Source organism: Onychostoma macrolepis, chromosome 02 (genome assembly GCF_012432095.1).
Source record: "Onychostoma macrolepis isolate SWU-2019 chromosome 02, ASM1243209v1, whole genome shotgun sequence".
NCBI lineage: Eukaryota > Metazoa > Chordata > Actinopteri > Cypriniformes > Cyprinidae > Onychostoma > Onychostoma macrolepis.
The window spans coordinates 21,201,191-21,221,463 of NC_081156.1; the positions used below are offsets into that span (position 1 = coordinate 21,201,191).

Consider the following 20,273-nt stretch of genomic DNA (forward strand, 5'->3'; position numbering starts at 1 on the left):
TTCAGCAAACTGTTTGCTGGCTTTTTTGTGAGCCAGCTTCAGAAGATTCTTCATTCTGGGACAACCGCCATGCAAACTGACTTGTTGCAGTGTGCGGTGTATGGTCTGAGCACTGACAAGCTGACCTTCCGCTTCTGCAACCTCTAAAGCAGCTTCTGTACCTGATGCACAGCACAAGGACTCAACTTCTTTGATCGACCCTTGCGAGGCCTGTTCCGAGTGGAACCCGTCTCGGAAAACCTCTGTATGCCACTGGCCACTGTACTGTCTGTAACTCAGCTCCAGGGTGTTACCGAACTTCTTATAGCCTCGGCCATCTTTGTGGAGAGCAACAATTCTAATACTCAAATCCTCAGAGAGTTCTTTGCCATGAGGTGCCACGTTGAACATCCAGTGGTCAGTATGAGAGAACTGTACTCAAAGCACCAAATTTTAACTGCTCTAAAACAAGATACACAAATTTGTATGGTCCTGTCAAGCAGACAAAAACATGAACATGATGAATAGGACATGTGGCTTTGCATGGTTAAATGACGTACAGCTGTTTTCACGTAGGGTGTACTCACTTTTGTTGCCAGCTTTTTTGATAATAATGGCTGTATGTTGAGTTATTTTCAGAGGACGGTAAATTTGTAATACTATACAAGTTGCACATTGACTACTCTAAAATATATCCAAGTTTCATTTCTATAGAACTGTCCCTTGAAAAGAGATACTAAAATGATTGCCGAAATGTGAGGGGTGTACTCACTTTTGTGAGATACTGTGTGTATACACACACACACACACACACACACACACACACACATATATATATATACATGAATATATGAAAATTATAAATAAATATCAATATGATAGATGATTGCATTTCTAATAATTATTTTTACAATAATTAAAAAATATTTATTGAAAATATCATTTTCAAATTTCCTCATATAAATAAAAATAATGCAAAATTCAGTTGACGTGTTTGTAATGATGCTCACCAAAAACATTTTCTTGCATTTTGTGCTTGGCAAATATTTATTTTTGGGCCCTGCTCATGGGCAAGCATATGCTGGTAGTGTCCAAAAGGTTAAAGGTTAAACAGCCATCTAATCACTCACATGCAGACCATAGCCAAGGGGTAACATCCCCCTCTGCTGTTAGAAGTCATAACACACTCCTTATGAAAGCTGATGGAGAAGCTGGTGATGTTGGACCCTGGAGACCGACATGGATAAGATCATTGTGGTGTCCACTAGTGGCCAGCTAATGTTTGTGATGCAATCGGCCATGTCTGATTGAGCCGTTGTCACGGAGGCTCCAGGGGACCCTTGAGGACCCAATGGTCTCTTCGTATCGGGTGGCCTGAGGTTCGCCTGTTCTAAAACCCACTCCTCCAGATAACCATCTCCATGCTCAGACCTCATTCCCACTATGGCCTTTATTAAACCATCCTGCCAGCTCTGCCCGCTGAGAAGAGAAACAGAATGAGAGACTCTTAGAGAAGGTGAAAGCGAGAGCAGGGGATATATGCCAGCTAAAGATACAGATATGGCAGCACTGTGGGAGGATTAGCTGAGTGTCTCCTGTCGGTGACAAGACCTGATAATAGCCTGAGAGCTGTAATGGGCTCCGGCCTCACATGCAGGTGAGCTGTCAATCCATCATACTGACCTCCTGAAGAGATGAACACATCTGTTCCTGAAATCACTCTTCCCAAAGTTGAGCTGCAGCCTAACAGTCTCTACATTTGGGAAATGCAGTGGCTCCCAAAAGTATTTGGTTACTTGAGCTCCACTTAAAAATGTATGAAGTGGCTTACCAAGTGGCTTTTGTTTTTAAGAAATAAACATTTCATTTAAACATTTTTGTTTCACAGAAGAAGGTGAGTCATACAGCTTTGGAACAACATGAAAATGAGTAAACGTTTTAATACTTTTTCTTAAATACTTTTTGGGCCCCACTGTATCTAAGGAAGGGTGAGGGAGTGAGAGAGTGAGTAACAGACTGACAGAGAAGTGACAGGATAGAGTGATAGAGACCAGGCTGGGCAAGTCAGGCTGTGTGCAGTTCTGCTGCTGTGCCGAGGATAAATCACAGCCCATTTGTACTGAGAGACATCTAACTAGCAGCGCTCCTATTAGCCTTCTGCTCCACTGCCGTGACCCCCGTGCCATATTTCTGAGCCGTACTGCCTCTGACAGATTAGTACATACACATACACAAACGCATAGAAATGCTGGGATATGTGTGACTGTGTATTTTTATTTTTTTTTGTGAAGGTGTGATATTGTATGGGTAGATGTGCTCAACTGTGCTCACTCTGGGGCCTTCTGTTTTTATATATATATATATATATATATATATATATATATATATATATATATATATATATATTCCATTATTTTGTAATATTCCATATTTTTAATATTCCATTATTAATTTTTTTATTAGTCCAATATTTTCCAATATTTGGGTAGTGCATGCTCATTTTCTCTATTGCTCACATAAATCTTTAAAAACACTAAGAATTTAATAACAGAGTTAAATGAATGTACATTTTTGTACTGTATATTATAATGCTGTGATGCCTAAATTTACTTATAGCAAAATGACTGATTTTAGTGTTTTATTTTTAATGTATTCACACAAAATTCAAAAACACTCCAGTTCAAATGGGTTGGTAAGATTTTTTTTAAATTCTCACCAAGGCTTTATTTATTTGATCAAAAATACAGTAAAACAGTAGCATTGTGAAATATTTGTAAAATTTCAATTAAATGTTTTCTATTTTTATGTAATTTATTCCTGTGATGGCAAAGCTGAATTTTATTACTTCAGGTCATACTCGGTAAAAAACGCATCCTGGGCCCAATTTTTTAAATATAGGATGAATTTAATTTGTCCTTGCTGAATATAATTATTAATTTAAGAAAAAACTGTGTTTTGCCTGCATTATGAGGAACAAATGCCTCTGCTTAAGCATACTAAATAAGTTTTAATTAAATTCGGAAGATACCATTATGTGGGGGATTGGTTTAGGGGATAGAAAATATCATAGCTCAGTTGTGCTTTTGTGTTCAGGGCAGCGGGATAGATTTATTTCTCCCAATCTCTCCTGTGAAGCACAGACAGGTGCCGTGTTAACTGCTCTCAGAAAGTGAGAGGGTGAGGAACGAGAGAGAGGGAGGCTTAGGCTCTAAATGGTTTGTGGAATGGAGGTGTTAGCTCGTGTCAGCTCCTTGCTGTTGCTGACAGATGAGCAGGAGCTAGGAACAGGAAATCCCTGGCCCTAATGCCCAGAAGAGTGTGTGTTTATGTGTGTGTGTTTGTGTGGTAGAGGTAGAGATAAATAGAGATGGCTGGTGTTGTCGTACTGCAGGGTTAGACTCACAGCTCTGGCCGCTTTGGGCACAAGCTGCAGACAGGCAGACACAGGACCGTCTCTGATGACAAATCAATCCACGTCTCACTTTCTCTTTCCCTCAAACTCCGTCTACACCAGAGCTGGAGCAACTGCGGCAGGAGGGCGAGAAGAGCGCCGCACCAAGGGCTTAAAGCAGGCAACAGAGACCGAAACTTCCTTTAGGGCTGCACTCCAACTGCCAAGTACATGAGAAAAGTGGCTTTTCGAACAGAAAATCAATTTAGAGTCATTCAATACACTGAGCTGTCGCGGGTGAGATTACAGCATGTTCGCCCGGTTCCATATTCAAATCACAGCCTTGGAGCCAAAGACGGTTTCCGCACCGGGGCCGTGACTACACCTCGACGCTCAGCTCCATTGATCTGATCTACTGCGGAGGAGGCCAGCAGGTTAACACGTGTAAAAAGGAATATGTCTCAGGCGCTCTGGGTCGAAGGAGGGGGAAAGAGGTTAACCGTTTCACGCGCTAGCAAAATCTCCCCGGGAGTGTGCTAGCCGCGTGCGAACAGTGAGCTCAGCGGCCAGACCGTTTGGTGTATGCGGCGGTACTAGATATGATTGACGGTGACGGCCCACAGCACTTTCTCTTGTAACTTTCAAATCATTAAGCCTTTAGTGTATCAGGCGGCTCTTTTACGACTTTGCCTGGAAAGCTTTTTTTTTTTGTCTTAGCTCATACAAATTGCTGAAGCAGGATGTGTTGAGGATATTATTCATGCAGTCAGTCAGGGGCCACGCAGAGGCTAACTAGGACAGCAGGAAGCAGAAATACCAGTGTAAGGTTACTGACACAGTGTCCTAACCAGACATGACATGATAAACTGTCAGAATGTTAAAGCCCGTTCTCACTGACAGAGATTTCCAACAACAAAGCCACCGGAAGTCATTCATTTTTTAAGTTGGCATGAAATCGAAACTCCTATCTATTTTCTAAATGCATCTTTTTAAACTTTCATGTTTAATCAAAGTCATAATTCGATGACTTCTCTATGGTGATGAATGCAAACTTCTCAAATTATTTAGTGTGCTTAAACCCCACAGTTTTCTTACAATCTTCCATCCAATCAACAACTGATGGACAGAAGTACCCACACTACATTTTTTGATTAATCCATTTTAATCACATGTACATGACAAAACGGAAAAAAAGATCTGTCGCTATTTCCTTTACATTGAGGATTTGAGGTGACATGAGTGACAAAGAACTTTATGCAAATGCACAGCATCTAATTGGCTGTTTTAATGCTTTGTGCATTTTCACTTTCATTGTACACAAAAACTTGACAGTTGACATTAGTACACATCAGATGCTAATTAGACATCTATATTCACCCATGATATGAGGTTATGCAGGAATGAAAAGGAGTTGATGTGGAGTGGGCAGGCGGTTTGTGTGAATATGAGCTGTCTGTGTTTATGCATTAGACATTGTGTGTGTGTGCATATGTAAGCGATGACAGGCAGGGGTGTTAACGCAGGCAGAAATGGGGGGCGGTCGGTTATGACAGTTCCTGAGAGGCTCTATTCAGATGGACCTGCAGCCCTGCCGTCTAAATTCAATTAACTCCACTGGCTGCTGTTCTGTCACCATTAGTGGTAATTAGTTAAAACATCAGAGTATAAACAGTAAATTGGCTCTGGTAATTAATTCCCCCTCACAAGCATATGAGAGCAGGAAGAGAGAGAGAGAACGTGAGAGGGGCACACCGACGGCTGTGTACTGATGAAAAGAAACCTGTAGAGGTTATTGGTGGCTTTGTGCTATCAATTATGGTTAGGCATTATTTAGGAAACAGTGCTCGTGTGTGTGTACAAGCCCACTAATGGACAGGCATAAAGTAGGCAGCACATGGCATCAGTTACAAGCCTGAGCACTCAGCGTGCAATATATGCCATCTGGCCAAGCGTGTCTCTTTTTTAAAATCTTTAGGTATGTCCTTTGCTACTTTAGTCTTTAGTCTTAAATTAAATCGAATTAGTAAAAACACTTTTTTGAGGTTTTGTTAATGTATTTACATTTGTACAGGGCACACAAAATATTGCTTTACATTCATGCATCAACACACTTCGAATGCACATTGAGTGAGTTTTATAGCAGAAGATTTTTAGAGTGCTTCCTGTCAGATTTTAAATAGACATTTATTAAATGTCTTTAAGATGTTAATGATTTACAATGCATGTGAATTTTAAAGATGTTTATCAGGTGATTGTGCGCAACAAATTTCTCTTTAAAAGACATCTTGGAGACATCTGAGTATGCTGAGCACATAAGGATTGCTGAAAGGACCCTCGACCTTTTGGCCAAAACATTTTAAGCAGGTTCCTGGGTCGCCCTCATTCAGCTATGGGACACAAGTAGCACTGTATTTGTGTTAGCACTCTCACTGCAAATATAATTGGACGCTAGGTGTTTTGGTCATTGACGAATGACCCTCAGTGAAAAACTTTCGCCCACGTGTGCAAGGCCCAGAAGGGATGACGTCCTCAGGGACTCAACACTGCCCACTCAGCAAACATAGCCCACCTGTTCAGACAAACACATGATTTCATAGAGCTGTGCAAATCTATCCATATTTAAGCAGAGATGTGCCCTTTCCTGCCTCCTCTCAGTCACAAAGCCGGAGTTGTAATGGTCCTTATCCCTAGGGAGGAGCAGGGGGTGCTGGGACTGAGGCTTCTCGCCTTTTGTAAGGACTGTGGAGAGATAGAAAGAGAGGGAGAGAAAGAGAGCCAGGCAAGCTGGCAGATCTAACCCTGCAGTGTCACCCTCATTTCCTGGGTCAGCGCCTGGGTAATGGTCTATTAATTTGCTCCATTTTCCCCTGTGAGGCAAAACTCAATCTCCAGCCGTTTCACTCTGCTGTGCCATCCACAAGGTGATTGATTGAATAAACAGCTGTCACTACTGTGAGCGCTCACACCCACCGACACAAGTGTTATCCTGAACACTATACACTCGAATCAAACACACACACACTTACCACAGTAAGATGCCTTCTCAACACTATTCCCTCAAAGTAAACCCACACGCTCTCCAAAGCAAGCCGCAGTCACTCTTAAATGTGTGCACACCATCTTAACCACAAATACACCAGGGTTGTGCAGCATTCAGAAATGAAATTCCTGAATTTGAACTGAGGCAGCAAACATTCCAATTTAAATGCAAGGAAGTCTGACAAGACAAATTATAAATGTACACTACTCTACAGTAAGAGGTTGACAATATTTTATAAATGTTTTTGAAAGTGCTCATGAAGGCAACATTTATTTAATCAAAAATACAGTAAAAAATAGTAATATTATGAAATATTATTACAATTTAAAATAGCTGTTTTCTATTTTAATATATTTTCAAATGTAATTTATTCCTATGTTCGCAAAGCTGATTATTTAGCAGCCATTACAACAGTCTAAAGTGTCACACAAACCTTCAGAAATCATTGTAATATGCTGATTTGGTGCTCAAACAACATTTCTTCTTCTTATTAATAATGTTGAATACAGTTGTTCTGCTTAATATTTTTGTGGAAACTGTGATACATGCACAACACGGCCATATACAGACTAACAAAACAATTTCCCTTCATGCCCTTTAAAAAGTCCTCAAAGTTGTTTGTGTGTTCAGATAATCAAGTCTCCTCCCCTCTGATGAGCATAGTTATGAATCTGGCCCTAATAACTGGCTCATGTTTCCACATGACTACCAGCGCGTCTTTGCACGCCCCGCACATATGCTAATAACACGCATCAGACCGACATCATCTTTAGCCAAACACTCCTCCCCACTGCGAGAGAATGACAGAGTGATACCGACACCAAACCACTCCCCTCGTCCCACTCCTCTCTCAGGTGCTGATTGCATTTGCCTTTTTAAATGTGACACCCTGAGTATGTGTGTGTGTGTGTGTGATCGGTAGCGTGAGGAGCTGCTGTTTAACAGCACAATGCATCACTGTCAGCGGTGATCGGCCTCCGTGCGCCGTTAGCACAGATGCCAACGCCGACGCTCGTCAGGTCCCAAACTGAAGATGACCTCGTTCCATTTCATCAGACGTCCTCTCGAATGAGGCGCGATGCCTCATTCCCTTCTTCTCTCATCCTCTCCCCTCTTTTTTTTCCCCCTAACCCTGAGTAATCAGCCTAGGAACTGTCCAGCCTGCTTAGGGTTTCCTCTGCTCACTTACAATAAAGTAAAAAAGCGCACACACACACACACACACACAGATAGTCTGGGCTGGTCCCATTATCAGTCTAATTCCCCTCCTTTTGCGTATAAAGCACATATTTCCCATTATGGAGATGACTTGTAGCGGCTCACCTTGTTCTGATTTAGGGAGGAGGGGAGGTGAAAAAATGAAGGCTGACAGGCTGGCTGGATTTATTTGATTGCGCATACAAGGCAGTGTCATTTTCGAAGATGCAGAGTATAAAGAGATGCGTGTGTGTGTGGCCTTAAGGCAAGGAGAAGAAAAGAGAAGCCTCAAAAGGGAGGGGAAAAAAGGCCCTGAATCAAATCAAATTCCTCTTATCGGCCATTATTTGACGACGTTATCAGACAGCGTAATGTGGTTACATTCGGTAAGAGGCTGAGAGATTTCACTGTTTACTGATGTTGGCGTGCTTAAGGGCAAGAGGAGAGAGAATGAGGCAGGCGTAAACACTTGATGCATACTGGGAAAACCTGTTTAACGCCGTGCTGGTATGAAATGGAGAAAAAAGAATTCATCAAGGCAGATGATAAGAGGACAGGTTTTTGGGGGGTGGTGGGGACCTTCGATGGTCATGGTCAAAGTGAACAACTAAATTTATCAGTGAAAGCACTCAATTTCGTGATCAGTACACTCTTAAAAATAAAGGTTCCAAAAGGGGGTTTTCACAGTGACACCATAGAAGAACCAGTTTGGTTCCACCTTTCAGTGAACAGTTCTTAAAAGAACCTTTTTTTTTTTTCTTAGTGTGAAGAACATTTTAATAATCTAAAGAACCTTTTTCAACTGTAAAGAACCTTTTGTGGAATAAAAAGGTTCCATGGTTGGTGAAGGTTCTTTGTGGACCATTGATGCCAATAAAGAACCTTTATTTTTAAGAGTGTAGTCAAACTTATTCTCAACTCTTTGTGGTCTTACATTTCATATTTCTTATTTCAGAGGTCTTTTTGTATTACAATTTTATTTTTCTGCTGAAAAATAAAATCTTTAGACCAGCTTAAATGGGTGGTTAACTGTTTTTCTGACAATACTGGCTCAAGCTGGACACTGCTGCAGGTAGAATGCTGGGTGACAAGCAAAACCAGTATAAAAGTGCCCAAAATGTAGTATATTCTAGTTATCAGGAATGGTTTTGACCAGTCAAAAGCTTAGCTGGTCACCCGTTAAACTTGTGTAGCTGGTGATAGGCCAAAACCGTTGCAGTCGAAACTAAAAATATGCATTTATTCCTCTAGATCAAACAATAACTTTAAAAATATTTACTTTAGACCATCTTTTTGGTTTTGACCACCCTGTTTGACTAGACTAGCTAAGCCTGTGCTTTTTACGCTAGTAAGGTTAAAACCATTGCTAGCTGAACCATCCTAGCTGGTCTAAGGTGTTTTGTTGATCCAACAGGGCAATTAAAAAATGCATTTGTTCCTCTAATCAAAAAAGAATAACTTAAAAAGTAAAACATCATTTACTTTCATTCCCATTCAGCGTGGATGGTGCACCTGTGGGTGCATTGATCAGCTTTACACGAGGCAGTGCGGTTTGTTAGTGAATTTCAGCATTCCCAGGTGAGCCTGGCAGGTTGTGTGAGGAGCAATCCTTTACCATCTCCATCTTGAGCTCAGCATGGGCACACTGTAAGTAAAAAGAGATTTCAAAAGGCACATGCTCTCTGCCTGTGCCCATTAGTGGCAGCTTTGTTCTCTCGCCAGTACCTTAAATGCTCTCTTGTTTTGTTCACCAAGCACACACTCACACACGTGGCACACACACCTACACTCAGAAACTTACTCCTGACTCAGAGCAAACCAGACGAAGACCATTAAACCCACTGAACGAGTGAATTTGCTGCAATTATGAGAGTAATGTTTAAAAGGTCAAGGTGGGACTTGCCCAAACGGTGACGTGTGTGGTGTTGCTACCATTATAAATCTTTAAAAGATGCCTGCGTATGTTATATGTCAATTTTCTATCTAAACGTTTCACAGTATCTGCCGCGCCGGGTTTTATGGACACAGATATGTAAGCATGGAGGGTTTTTTTCTGCATTTGGAAGCAGTTAAATAAAGAGGCGCATGCTGTTTGAGTTATGCTGTGTGAGGCTAAATGAGAGGAGAGACAGACAGCTAACAGCCCCAGCCGGAGCTGCTGGTGGCGGGCTGCCAGCTACCAGGGGAGCTCACGTTTGAGGCGGCTTCTGTGGAGCTCTTTTTCTGTCTTTTTTTACACAGCGGCTTGTAAAACAACATACGAAGAGTGTCAGAGGCAGCTAGAAGCAAACACTACATTGCTGCACAGCTAGTGTCCAAGTTAGCTTGAATCTGCCTTCTCCAAGGCAGCAAATTTTGACGCTATTAAGATATTAGCATGCGCTAACTCAGCCGTCCAGTGTGTAATTGTGCTATCAGTGGGGTTAGCGAGAGGTTACCTTTGATGAAAGTGCTTTTAATAATTAGGGAACGTCTAACACCGAGAGAGGCCGCTAGCTCTGGCCCTCATTAGCTGTGCTATCAGAATAGAGGTCCGGGTGAGCGTATGTACTGTGATAAAGGTGTGCTATGGCTAAGAGAGGAGGAAAAGAGGGGATTTTTGAAAGCAGAGAGAGAGAGAGAGATAGCACGAGAGAGCCATCCATCTTGGCAAATTAGAGAAGATCAGGCCAGCACTCAGTCAGAGCTGTCACAGACATCTCTCTCTTTCCCTCTCTCTCTCACAGCATGGCATTTAGGTGAGAAATCTCAGCACTAAAAAGTTCTGTCAGTCCTATTTCCTTGTTATTGCCCCTCTCTGCGCGCTGGTCTCGCCGGCCCTTCAGATTAAACGGAGTCCCCACCTTTCTCCACGCAGGGGTCCAGCACAGGGGGGCATCCCACATTAATCATCTTTAACGCGCTGACAAGCAGCATGCGCCAAACCCCCTCCATGCCTCAGGATTTATCTCTCTGTCTTCTGCTAGCCATCACTCACTCCCTTACAGAGAGAAAGAGGGGGAACAGAGAGATGGAGGAAAGAATAAGAAATGGACAAGAGGAATGGGACACTTTAGAGACCACATGTGGTCTGGTGCAGGGTGCTTTTTATTTTAGAAAAGAGAGACGACTATTGTAACACTGAATTAATAAAATGTGTTTTCTACCATTTTACTAAAGAAATTGGATATTTGAAAATATTTATTAGTAAAATAAGTATTACAAAAACTACTAAAAATCATACAAAAGTATTATTTTAAAATGAAATAAAATAAGTAATATTAAAAAAAAAAAAGAATAAATAAATAAAACAAGTAATATTTAAAATTATTTCTGATTTATAAATCATCAGAGCCATTTGGGAAACATTTAAAATATATTTTATTTCTTTAAAAATATCATGTAGAAAGTCTATTTACTAAAAAAATAAAATTAAGTATTTGGATTATTATATTTGTAGATATAGATTGATATAGATAGACCGATAGATAGACTGTATATAATAATTTTATAATACTTTTAGTAATTGTTTTATATTTATCTATTTATTTATCCATTATGTCTTTGTCTATATTTCTTTATATATAAGGCATACAATTAATGTACAAAAGTTATAAGAAATATACAAAGTACAGCAAATTATGTAAAAATTATTGGAAATGTACAAAAGTTTGTGATGTAAATAAATAATGAGATTGTGAGGGTGTGTCCAAGGCTGGAGGACTGTGTTTGTGTCCCTCCAGCCCTCACAGGGAAGACATGATTAATCACTGGCTGTCTCTATTAGTCAATCCTCTCTGGGGACGATGTGGACACCTACACCACACTGCATGCACACATAATGGGGCGGTCTATAGGAAAAACATTAGGCCTCCACACTAACACACACACACAGATGTATGCGAAGCTTTGACATGGCCTCAGGTATTTGCAAGCCTATGTCCACTCACGAACACACCCTTTCACTATATAGGCGTTCATCAGTCTGTGCTGACAGACAGATGATTTAGTGTGTGTTCTTTTGTGTGAATCCTCTCCGTTAATATCAAAGCTGCCAAATGACCAGCTCTCTGTTTGTGAGTGTGTGTGTGTGTTTTCAGGGAGACAAGTGACAGGGAGGTGGTTTAGGTCTCGACAAGCGCTTGACCAAACCATCATGACTCCATTACTGAGCCCATTGATTGTGTACGGATGAATTAAAGAGCCAGTTTCAAGAGGCACACACTCATTTTCTCTTCACACACGGACAGAGGGGCACACATATACACAATCACACGCTCTGTTAACAGATCCCATCATGCACACATAACAGAGTCAGAGTAACACTCTGTCAGTAAACCATCTGACATGTCAACAGACAAAAAAGGAAATAAATGAATTAAATACACAAGAAAATACAGTACATGCACTGATACAGTCAAAAATTACATTAGCACTCATGTTACTGTGTTTAAATAGTACATTTTAGATTTTACCTATTAACAATGTATAAACATTTGAGTAAAAACTAAAAAGTATAAACAGAGCTAAATGATAATGACTCTGTGTGAACATTCCTACACAAACTCATATGTCAGCTTGTGTGATTTCATGTTGCAAATGGCCACATAAGAGAAAGAGTTGGATTGAAGATTTATCTGCTTTAGAATGGGTCTGGACCTCTCTTTGTTTACTCTTGCAGACGGTGATTGCTTTGGCACGACTCAAATTATCTTGTCAGGGCAATAAAGCTGACCACTGCTGAAGAGAGGAGCAGAGAGAGGGAGAAAGTGAGATGTGGGTATACCGAATTACAAAAAATAATATATAAAAAAGAGTATTCACGAAAGAAACCTTACAAAAAAGTACATTAGTTTTATATAAAATCAATATTTAATTTTTTTTTTAAATATTACCAAAAATCAGCATTTTACCAAAGATGTAAGAAATTCTAAAATATTTACAAAAAATTTATAAATTAAATTAATATTTAAAAATCTCTCTCTCTCTCTCTCTCTCTCTCTATATATATATATATATATATATATATATATATGCCTTTACATTTCTAAATTTCTCTTTTATTTCTTTATGTATTTATATAGTATATTATTATTTATATTATTAGTAGTACATAATATGTACTGTATAATAATAATATATAATACACACACATATATCAAGAAAGAAAGAAAGAAAAAGAAAGAGACAGAAATAAGTGAGAGGAGATAAGACAGGGGAGAGCACGGAAAACAAATAAAGGTCCAGAAAATGAGAAATAGATGTGCAGGATGTTGCTGGACAGAGACTGGGAGGGAGGGAAGAGAGGGGCGAGCGAGAAAAGGGTGGTGAGAGAAACAGAGACACACAGAATTGTAATCGATTACCTATTTTTCAAAGTCACTTAAAGTGTCCAGAGTGTGGGGCCGTTAAGTAGTGGTGCTGGAGAATAGGGGATGGGTATGCGTAGGCACGCATGACTGGGGAGAGGAGAGGAGAGGGAGGAGGTGGAGAGATGTATGGGGGTGGGAGGGAGTTTTGGGGATGCTAACACTGACCCTTGCTAGCTCCTCACTGATGAATCTGTGCTCTTGCAGGAAATAGTTCTGACAGGCCAATATGTGAGCGGAGGATATGTGCCCCCGGAGGGACTTTGCCGCATGTATGCGTGTGTGTGTGTCAGCGTTTACATGTGTTTGCGCGCATGTTTGTCTGCGTGAGTGTGTGTGTGCATAGACTGGACCGTTAGCGATCATCACCCTCTCAAACGGCGCACACATCATGTCAAGACAAACACAACAGTGCCCTCTGAAGTCAAGGACGGGCTCATATTGAGCCCAGGGCTTTATGTAGAGAGAAGAACCAAGATTACAGCCCCACTGCGTGTGTGTGTGTGTGTGTGTGTGTGTATGTGTGCGTTTGTACATCTGTTTGCAACCTGCCCTCAAGTTACCTCATCATCTCGAGAAAAGATGCTCACTAACCCCTACTGCAACAGATCAATAGCTGCCTCCCAGACATTACAACCGAACTGCAAAACACCAGACGTTTGTTACACACTTACACGCTTTGATAATTGAACACTGCTGTTTCTCTGTGTGAAATGGATGGAGATTTTACATCTTTATTTCTGTTAAGCTCAAATGTCATCAGAGAACTGAGAATGTAAAATAGCATGACGTGACCACAATCTAAAACCATTTACATTATTTGAAGAAAGTGTATAAATCTTATTCGTAAATGATTTAGTATGTGCTTATCTCAGAGAATTTCCAAAGGCAGAATTTCCAAAGGTGTGATTTCCTCACTTCCTGTTTGTGAATATATTTGCGCTTTGAGTTAGGTAAGCAGACTCACCATGTGACTTACAGCTGTAGTCTGTCGGTAACAGTGAGTTCATCCAGGATATCCTGTTTGAGGGAGGATCTATTGTCCCAGAGGGCTAAAAATAGTCCCTTTGATTGGCTAGTTCCAGATCTGAGAGATTGAAAGATATAAGAGTGAAACAGGAAGTGTTTTTCGCTCATTTACAGAGCCGCACGTTAGATAATTCACATTCTAAAGATGTGTTAGTTACTCACAGGCAGCCATGACACACTCACCCACCCACACGGATGGACTTTTGTAAAAATGCGCACGTACGCATACCTACTTGTTTATGATAAAATGGCTGTTTGTGTTTATGTGGATATCCTATAAAGCATTACGAGGATTCCAAAATCATCAGTGTACATGTATTTGTTGAAGTTGCCTAGCTGTTTAATTCACTGTGCATTTCACATTAACTGAGAATAATTGTACTTTATATTACAGCATCTGATGAAATGTTGTCCGTTGGTGAGTTGATAAGTGTATATGAAGTGTGTGTGCAAGAGACAGTTGAAGTGTCACAAGCTCAGTGGCGTAACTGTCTGTGCGGAGCTGTGGATCTAGTTTAATGAGGGAACAGGAGACAGGAGGCCGAGAATGACGGATTCTCCTTAGGCAGAAATCTGAGCCACTTAATCCACACAGTCCAGAGAGAGAGGAAAAGACTTTGAGCACTCATCTGACCCATGCTCAACTCCAAATTTACTATATAAAAACTGGGCCAACACTTCCAGGGTGTTTTTATGTGGTCTCGCCAAAAATTTAATCTTCTTTTAAATTATGCTTTGGGGATTTTGTCTCTTTTTATCAGTTGTAGTTAACAATAACAACACTGGCTCTGACCAACAATGGAATCTTGAATGTCTTCATAATTATAAATAAACCTCATCTTCTCTTGTTCTATCTTTCTGTTTTTCTCTCAGGTAAGAAGAAGGTGTCACTCTATGACAGTCAGGCTCCCATCTGCCCCATCTGTCAGGTGCTGCTGCGTCCAGGAGAACTTCAGGAGCACATGGAACAGGAGATGGAGAGGCTCACCCACATGCACATCAGGTAGACTCACACATCTATACCCGCCGTCTCCTGACAGCTCCATCAGTTCTTGTCACCGTTTCCCAAACAAATGAAGCACATTGGCGGCTCTCCCTCACATAAATGTTTGGTCTAAAAATGAGCAGTGAAGACACCTGCTACTGGTGTAATGCTCCAGTGATAACAAAGAGCAGCAGCAGAACAGGTGCTTTTCCACCCTATCATCAATCAGCCCACATGCGCTTAGGCCTTTCATGTGGCCAGGTTAAGCATGGTGGGATGATCACAGAGATCCAGCACAGTATCCGTCATTCATCCACTGCCTGAGGCTTTCAGACAGGCCAAGGCAGCTTGGAGAAACAGCCCAGAGCGCTACTGCTGGTACATCAACTTGACCCGGTTAAATCGCTGTGTTCTTATAGAGCGTCCAACCAAACCAGGCAGGAAGTTTCATCCTGTGAGATTGAAGGAACATTAGCCATAACAAGAAACAATGCCGTTTGAATCTATAGGTCACAGACATGTCATAGACCACTAGCTGTGCATTGTGTTGCATATCCCCCCTTTTTGTTTTAATAGATTATGCTGCTGGGCTTCAAACAGGGACACAGGGAGATATTAATTCTCAGCAGGATGTCTTTCCAGCACAAGTGTTATCCATCACATGGCGGTGAGGAGTTATCTTTTAATAATTAATAAAGGGCAGTGGGCCGCCCTCCCCTGCGGGCAGCGGCTGTGGACACTGACATGGCTCTGGGCCTCTGTCGCCCCTGCCTGTTTGATAGTGGTGGTTATTTAAGGAAATTGCATCGTTGCTCCAGGTCTGTCAGGGTTGGATGCCGCTCGGCATTACAGGCCTGTGATTTAGCCTTTCCTGCGCTCCTTTTAACCCCTCCTTGTAGCCGAGAGAGTTATTTTCCCAGGCTATAGGCAGTCCAATCACTTAATACCGATTTAGGATATAGAGAGATGGGCTGAAAGAGAAATAAGGCTGTTTGCAATTGAATATAGAGATTTAGATGCCTTTAAGTGAGTAAAATGAGAGTAATACTTCACTGATTTCATAATGTTAGCCATAACCAGACTCAAGTATTTTATCTTTTTTGGGTGAACTATCCCTTTAATTGATGTCTATGTTTAGCATCATTTTTTTCCAGTTAGATTACACTGTGGGTGGGGCTACCAAGCTTGACAATAAAATAAAAATAAGTAATCAAAACAATTAGTAAAAACACTTTATCACTCTCTTTATCATCGGGATAGAACATGGTGATAGTCATGGTTTAATAGTATTTCAAAAGTTGTTGATATCTTTCTTGTTAATCTGCAGTCAAATTAAAATGATTCCATTTTAATTAATCTACATCAACATTTGCATCCACAATTTTGAACTAGATTTAGGCATTCCTGAAGTACATAGAGCAGTCACTGCATTGCTTCATCGATGCTCAGTGTGGAACTCTGGGTAACTGCTGCCGTCTTCCTTCCCTGTATACTTCCTCCCAGGCAGGGCTCCGCTCAACACACGCTAGCACACACAGATCATTGGAAGTGACATGGCGAATTTGTGGCAATTTGTAGTAAATCTCCCTTTAATGATAGCGTTTCATTCTGCACTGAATGAGACTTGAGTGCATGTAAAATGGGGAAAGCTATTTAAGATGTAGCATTAGGCAGATGTCTGAGTGGATGCGGGTGAGTGTGTGTGAGATTGGAACCCGCCGCCGCACTCCCCTCTCTCTCCCTCCCCTGTGGCCGCATCGCCTTGCCCCCTCCCTTGACTCGTCCTCCGCTCTTCATGTATGGAAATGGAAATCCATCATGCCCTTTACCCGTCTGCCTGCTCTGAGGGCCACAGCAATCTACATATTCCCCCACCCTTTCCCAGCCTCTCCACGTAATCAATTTGCCTCCAGCGGAGCGAGGGAGATCCGGGTGGCAAACGACACGAAAAGCAATCTTTATCTCCAGCTTACAACCCCCCAACTGTCGACTGGCATTTATTCAATTTTCACCAGCTCCCTCACTCTCGCTCTCTCTCCCTCTTCTCAGTCTAGCTGAATTTGGCTGTGAGAGGGGAAAGGGAAAGCTTGGTTTGTCCGGAGTGTGGAGTTTGTGGGATTTTGAAGTGAACTGCACGTAGTGAATCGTTTTAAACTGAGAGTTTCAGAATGATGAAATCAGTTTGGCTGGTGAAGGTTTAGAGTTCATGCTGTATGAATCTATCACTATGATATATTATATATAAGGGAGATATTAATACCATGTCCCAGACAGACATGACACGTTACAATCTCATCATCTTGTTGCCTTTTCCCTCAAAAATGATCTTTCATCTATCTGTTTTTTTCCCTTTACCGTTACATTAGAGCAAGAGGTTCACACTGGGGGTTTTGTGGAAAATGTGAGAGGAAAGTGTAAGAAAGTTTAATTAACATTTTTTGGATCAGTATTTATTGTGAAAATAACTAAAATTATTTGAAATTATTATTTGATATTATTATTATATTAATATTATATTTTTCAATCATTTTCCAATTATTTCATTGTTAATATCACACTTTTCACACAATTTCCTCACACAGGTCCTTCACAAAGTTATTATCATATTTTTTGGGGTTCTTGGCATCAAAACATTTTTTTAAACCCTCTGTTTATAAAGAAACATATCAAATTAGCAAATCTCACTGAGTTTTGCCTTATTTGATTATACAGTATCTTGCCTACACTGCAAAAAATGGCTTTGTTTCTAGTCAAAATATCTAAAAATTCTTAAATCAAGATACTTTTACTAGATAAGCAAAATGACTTAAGATATTTAGTCTTGTTTCCAGGGGGAAAAAAACTAAATTAAGTGCATCTTGCTTAAAACAAGTAAAATTATCTGCCAGTGGGGTAAGTAAAATACTCTTGTTTAAAGAATAATTTACTTACCCCACTGGCAGATAATTTGACTTGTTTTAAGCAAAATACACTTAATTTCGTTTTTTTTTTTTTTTAGTATCTTGATTTAAGAATTTTTAGATTATTTTGACTAGAAACAAGACAAAAATAATAAGTAAGATAAGCCTTTTTTTTTTTTTTTTTTGCAGTGTAAAGTTTACCAAGTACAACACTTACATGCTTCCATTTAAAATGCCAATATTTTCACTGCAATAAGCTGTCATGATTTATATATTATAGTCTGCACACTAGTCCTAAATTAACTTGTTCTCTGTATTACATCATATCCCCCAGGTCCTATAGTTCAGCTCCTGTGTAGCATTTCTAAACTAGTAAAGAGTGTTTTTCTGTCATTGGCCTTGCCTGCTTGTCCCACCACTGGGAAAAGAGCATTTTGAGATACTAGGATGTCCAATGAGTGCAGAGGGGGCATTTAGAACGCTTCGGGGTATGAAGTGTATCTTAGTGTTGTTCTTTTTGACATGAGGAGATGTGTGAGGTCACAGAGATTCTCCGTGCCATGTTGGGCGGATTTATGATGCCGCGGAGTCCGTTTATTATCTCGCAAACAGCGCGCTGCCACCGATGGGGCAATTTATCCCCTCTCAAGGCCTGGTTCCTGATTTGTGTTGTCTCTTTCTTCTCCTCTGTCTCATCTTTTCTCTCTGTCCCCTTCTCTTTCTTTCCTCCCCTTGCTGTCAGATCAATCATGCCGACTACAGAAAAGGCGGGCTTGAGGCTTATTACCTGAGTGGAGGGGTGGGGCAAAGCTCCAAACCCTGCCTCCACCTGTCATTCATTATATCTGAGCCTCTTTAGCCAGTCCACATACTGTACTGTAACTTCATCGGTCACAGCAGGAACTAAATGAACACAAACAGGATCCGTGTTCTCTTTCGCTCTTCACTCTGTTTTCTTTCGTCCAGTGACAAGTGTGCCTGCTGGATCGGACTTTCAGATTAGGGTGCAGGCTAATCAATTTCAGTTCAACCGTCTCTCCGGGTGTGAATGCATGATTTAAAATGAACATGACAAGGGTAACGTTACCCCTGTCATTGTTTCTCAGGTCATCATCACGCTGCTTCATAAACACCCAGCAGTGACCCATCTATGGGGCTCTAAACAAGAGATTCAGCTAGAGCGACAGACAAGGAAACAGGCAGACAGCGAAAAAAAAGAAAGAGAGATGGCAGGAAAGATATTAATGTTTCAGAGAGGAATCTGATTTGATATGTCTTTCCCTATTGTCGGCGGATGCTTTAGCCGCCCCGTTTAATAATTCCTGCCTTCCAATCAGTCATCCTCAATCCACAATGTCCACGAGGCAAAGATTCAATGTACAATCCACCCGCCAGACTCAAGAAGGAGTCGCCCCCACCCTTTTTTCTCTCTCTCTGCCATTCTCCGCCTCTTTAATACAATGTTTACAAGCCAGTGCATTGTCCTCAACATATTTCAAAGTCCTAAGTGCCCAAGGCGTTTCACTGACAAATCAAATAACCGCAAAATCATTTATTTCCTTCTGCCTTAGTCTAACTGCGGGAGGGTCGCAGTGGGGGGGATCAGGTCTGGATGGAAGCATCCATGAGAATGATTACTTCAATAAAAAAATTATAACCCAAATCTGCTTAGCAGTCGTACTTTTGGACAGTAATTGTTTCAAATACAGCATGACCCAGGGCTGCCTGGATTGAGTGGCGTAGAGGATGGGTTTGAAACTGCTCTCGATTTTTCCCCCCCATTTTCCATCTCCAGATGATTAAAAGTGTGATTTGTGTGGCTTTGTTCTCTTTTGTCTCGGCTGTCCTCTCGAAGGCCCGCTCGGGTCCTAAGTGAGGCCAACAAGGGAGCGCTCAATGTGACTGAGCTAAAGTGAGTGTTGATGGAGGAGACGCGTGTAGTCCAGCTCCTTAGGGGACAGAAGTTGCATCTCTCCGAAATGACAGATTGCAGTTTCTGTTCAGTCAAAAGGTGATGGCTTTGTAGCCAGTGCTGTGACACATGATCAAAATAGATCAGCCATCATGCCAACAAGTAGCTCTTGCACATCAGATTCCATCGAAATTAATATCAGAACATGTCAGCTGTGAACTTGTCCTCTTGAATGGCCATTTTGAGTCGGTTCCAGTCTCATTGATTATATGCAAGTTCGTAACCAACTAGACATTGAGACATCGACCTTGATATTCAGAAAAGTGGACGATATGTGGGTTTTTTGATGGCAAATTCCTAAATTTGTTTTCCTCAATCTTGATTACATTTATTGGTTATAGCCATCTCTCACTGCGTCTGTTTTTCCCTACAGCAAGAACCCATCACACAAGGACATCAATGCAGCTCCAGGCACACCGAAGGTAAGATGGC

The 20,273-nt window shown here is 41.1% G+C and overlaps 1 protein-coding gene across 13 annotated transcripts in view; it reads left to right on the top strand.

Annotated features, from left to right (window-relative positions):
* Nucleotides 1-20,273, top strand: part of rnf220a (ring finger protein 220a) — a 125,695-nt gene that overhangs the window by 77,262 nt on the left and 28,160 nt on the right. For all 13 annotated transcript variants that reach the window (XM_058796800.1, XM_058796837.1, XM_058796818.1 and 10 more), the window contains 2 exons: nucleotides 14,858-14,987; nucleotides 20,215-20,263. In XM_058796800.1, coding sequence (XP_058652783.1) covers nucleotides 14,858-14,987; nucleotides 20,215-20,263 — 179 coding nt within the window. The remainder of the gene's footprint in view (nucleotides 1-14,857; nucleotides 14,988-20,214; nucleotides 20,264-20,273) is intronic.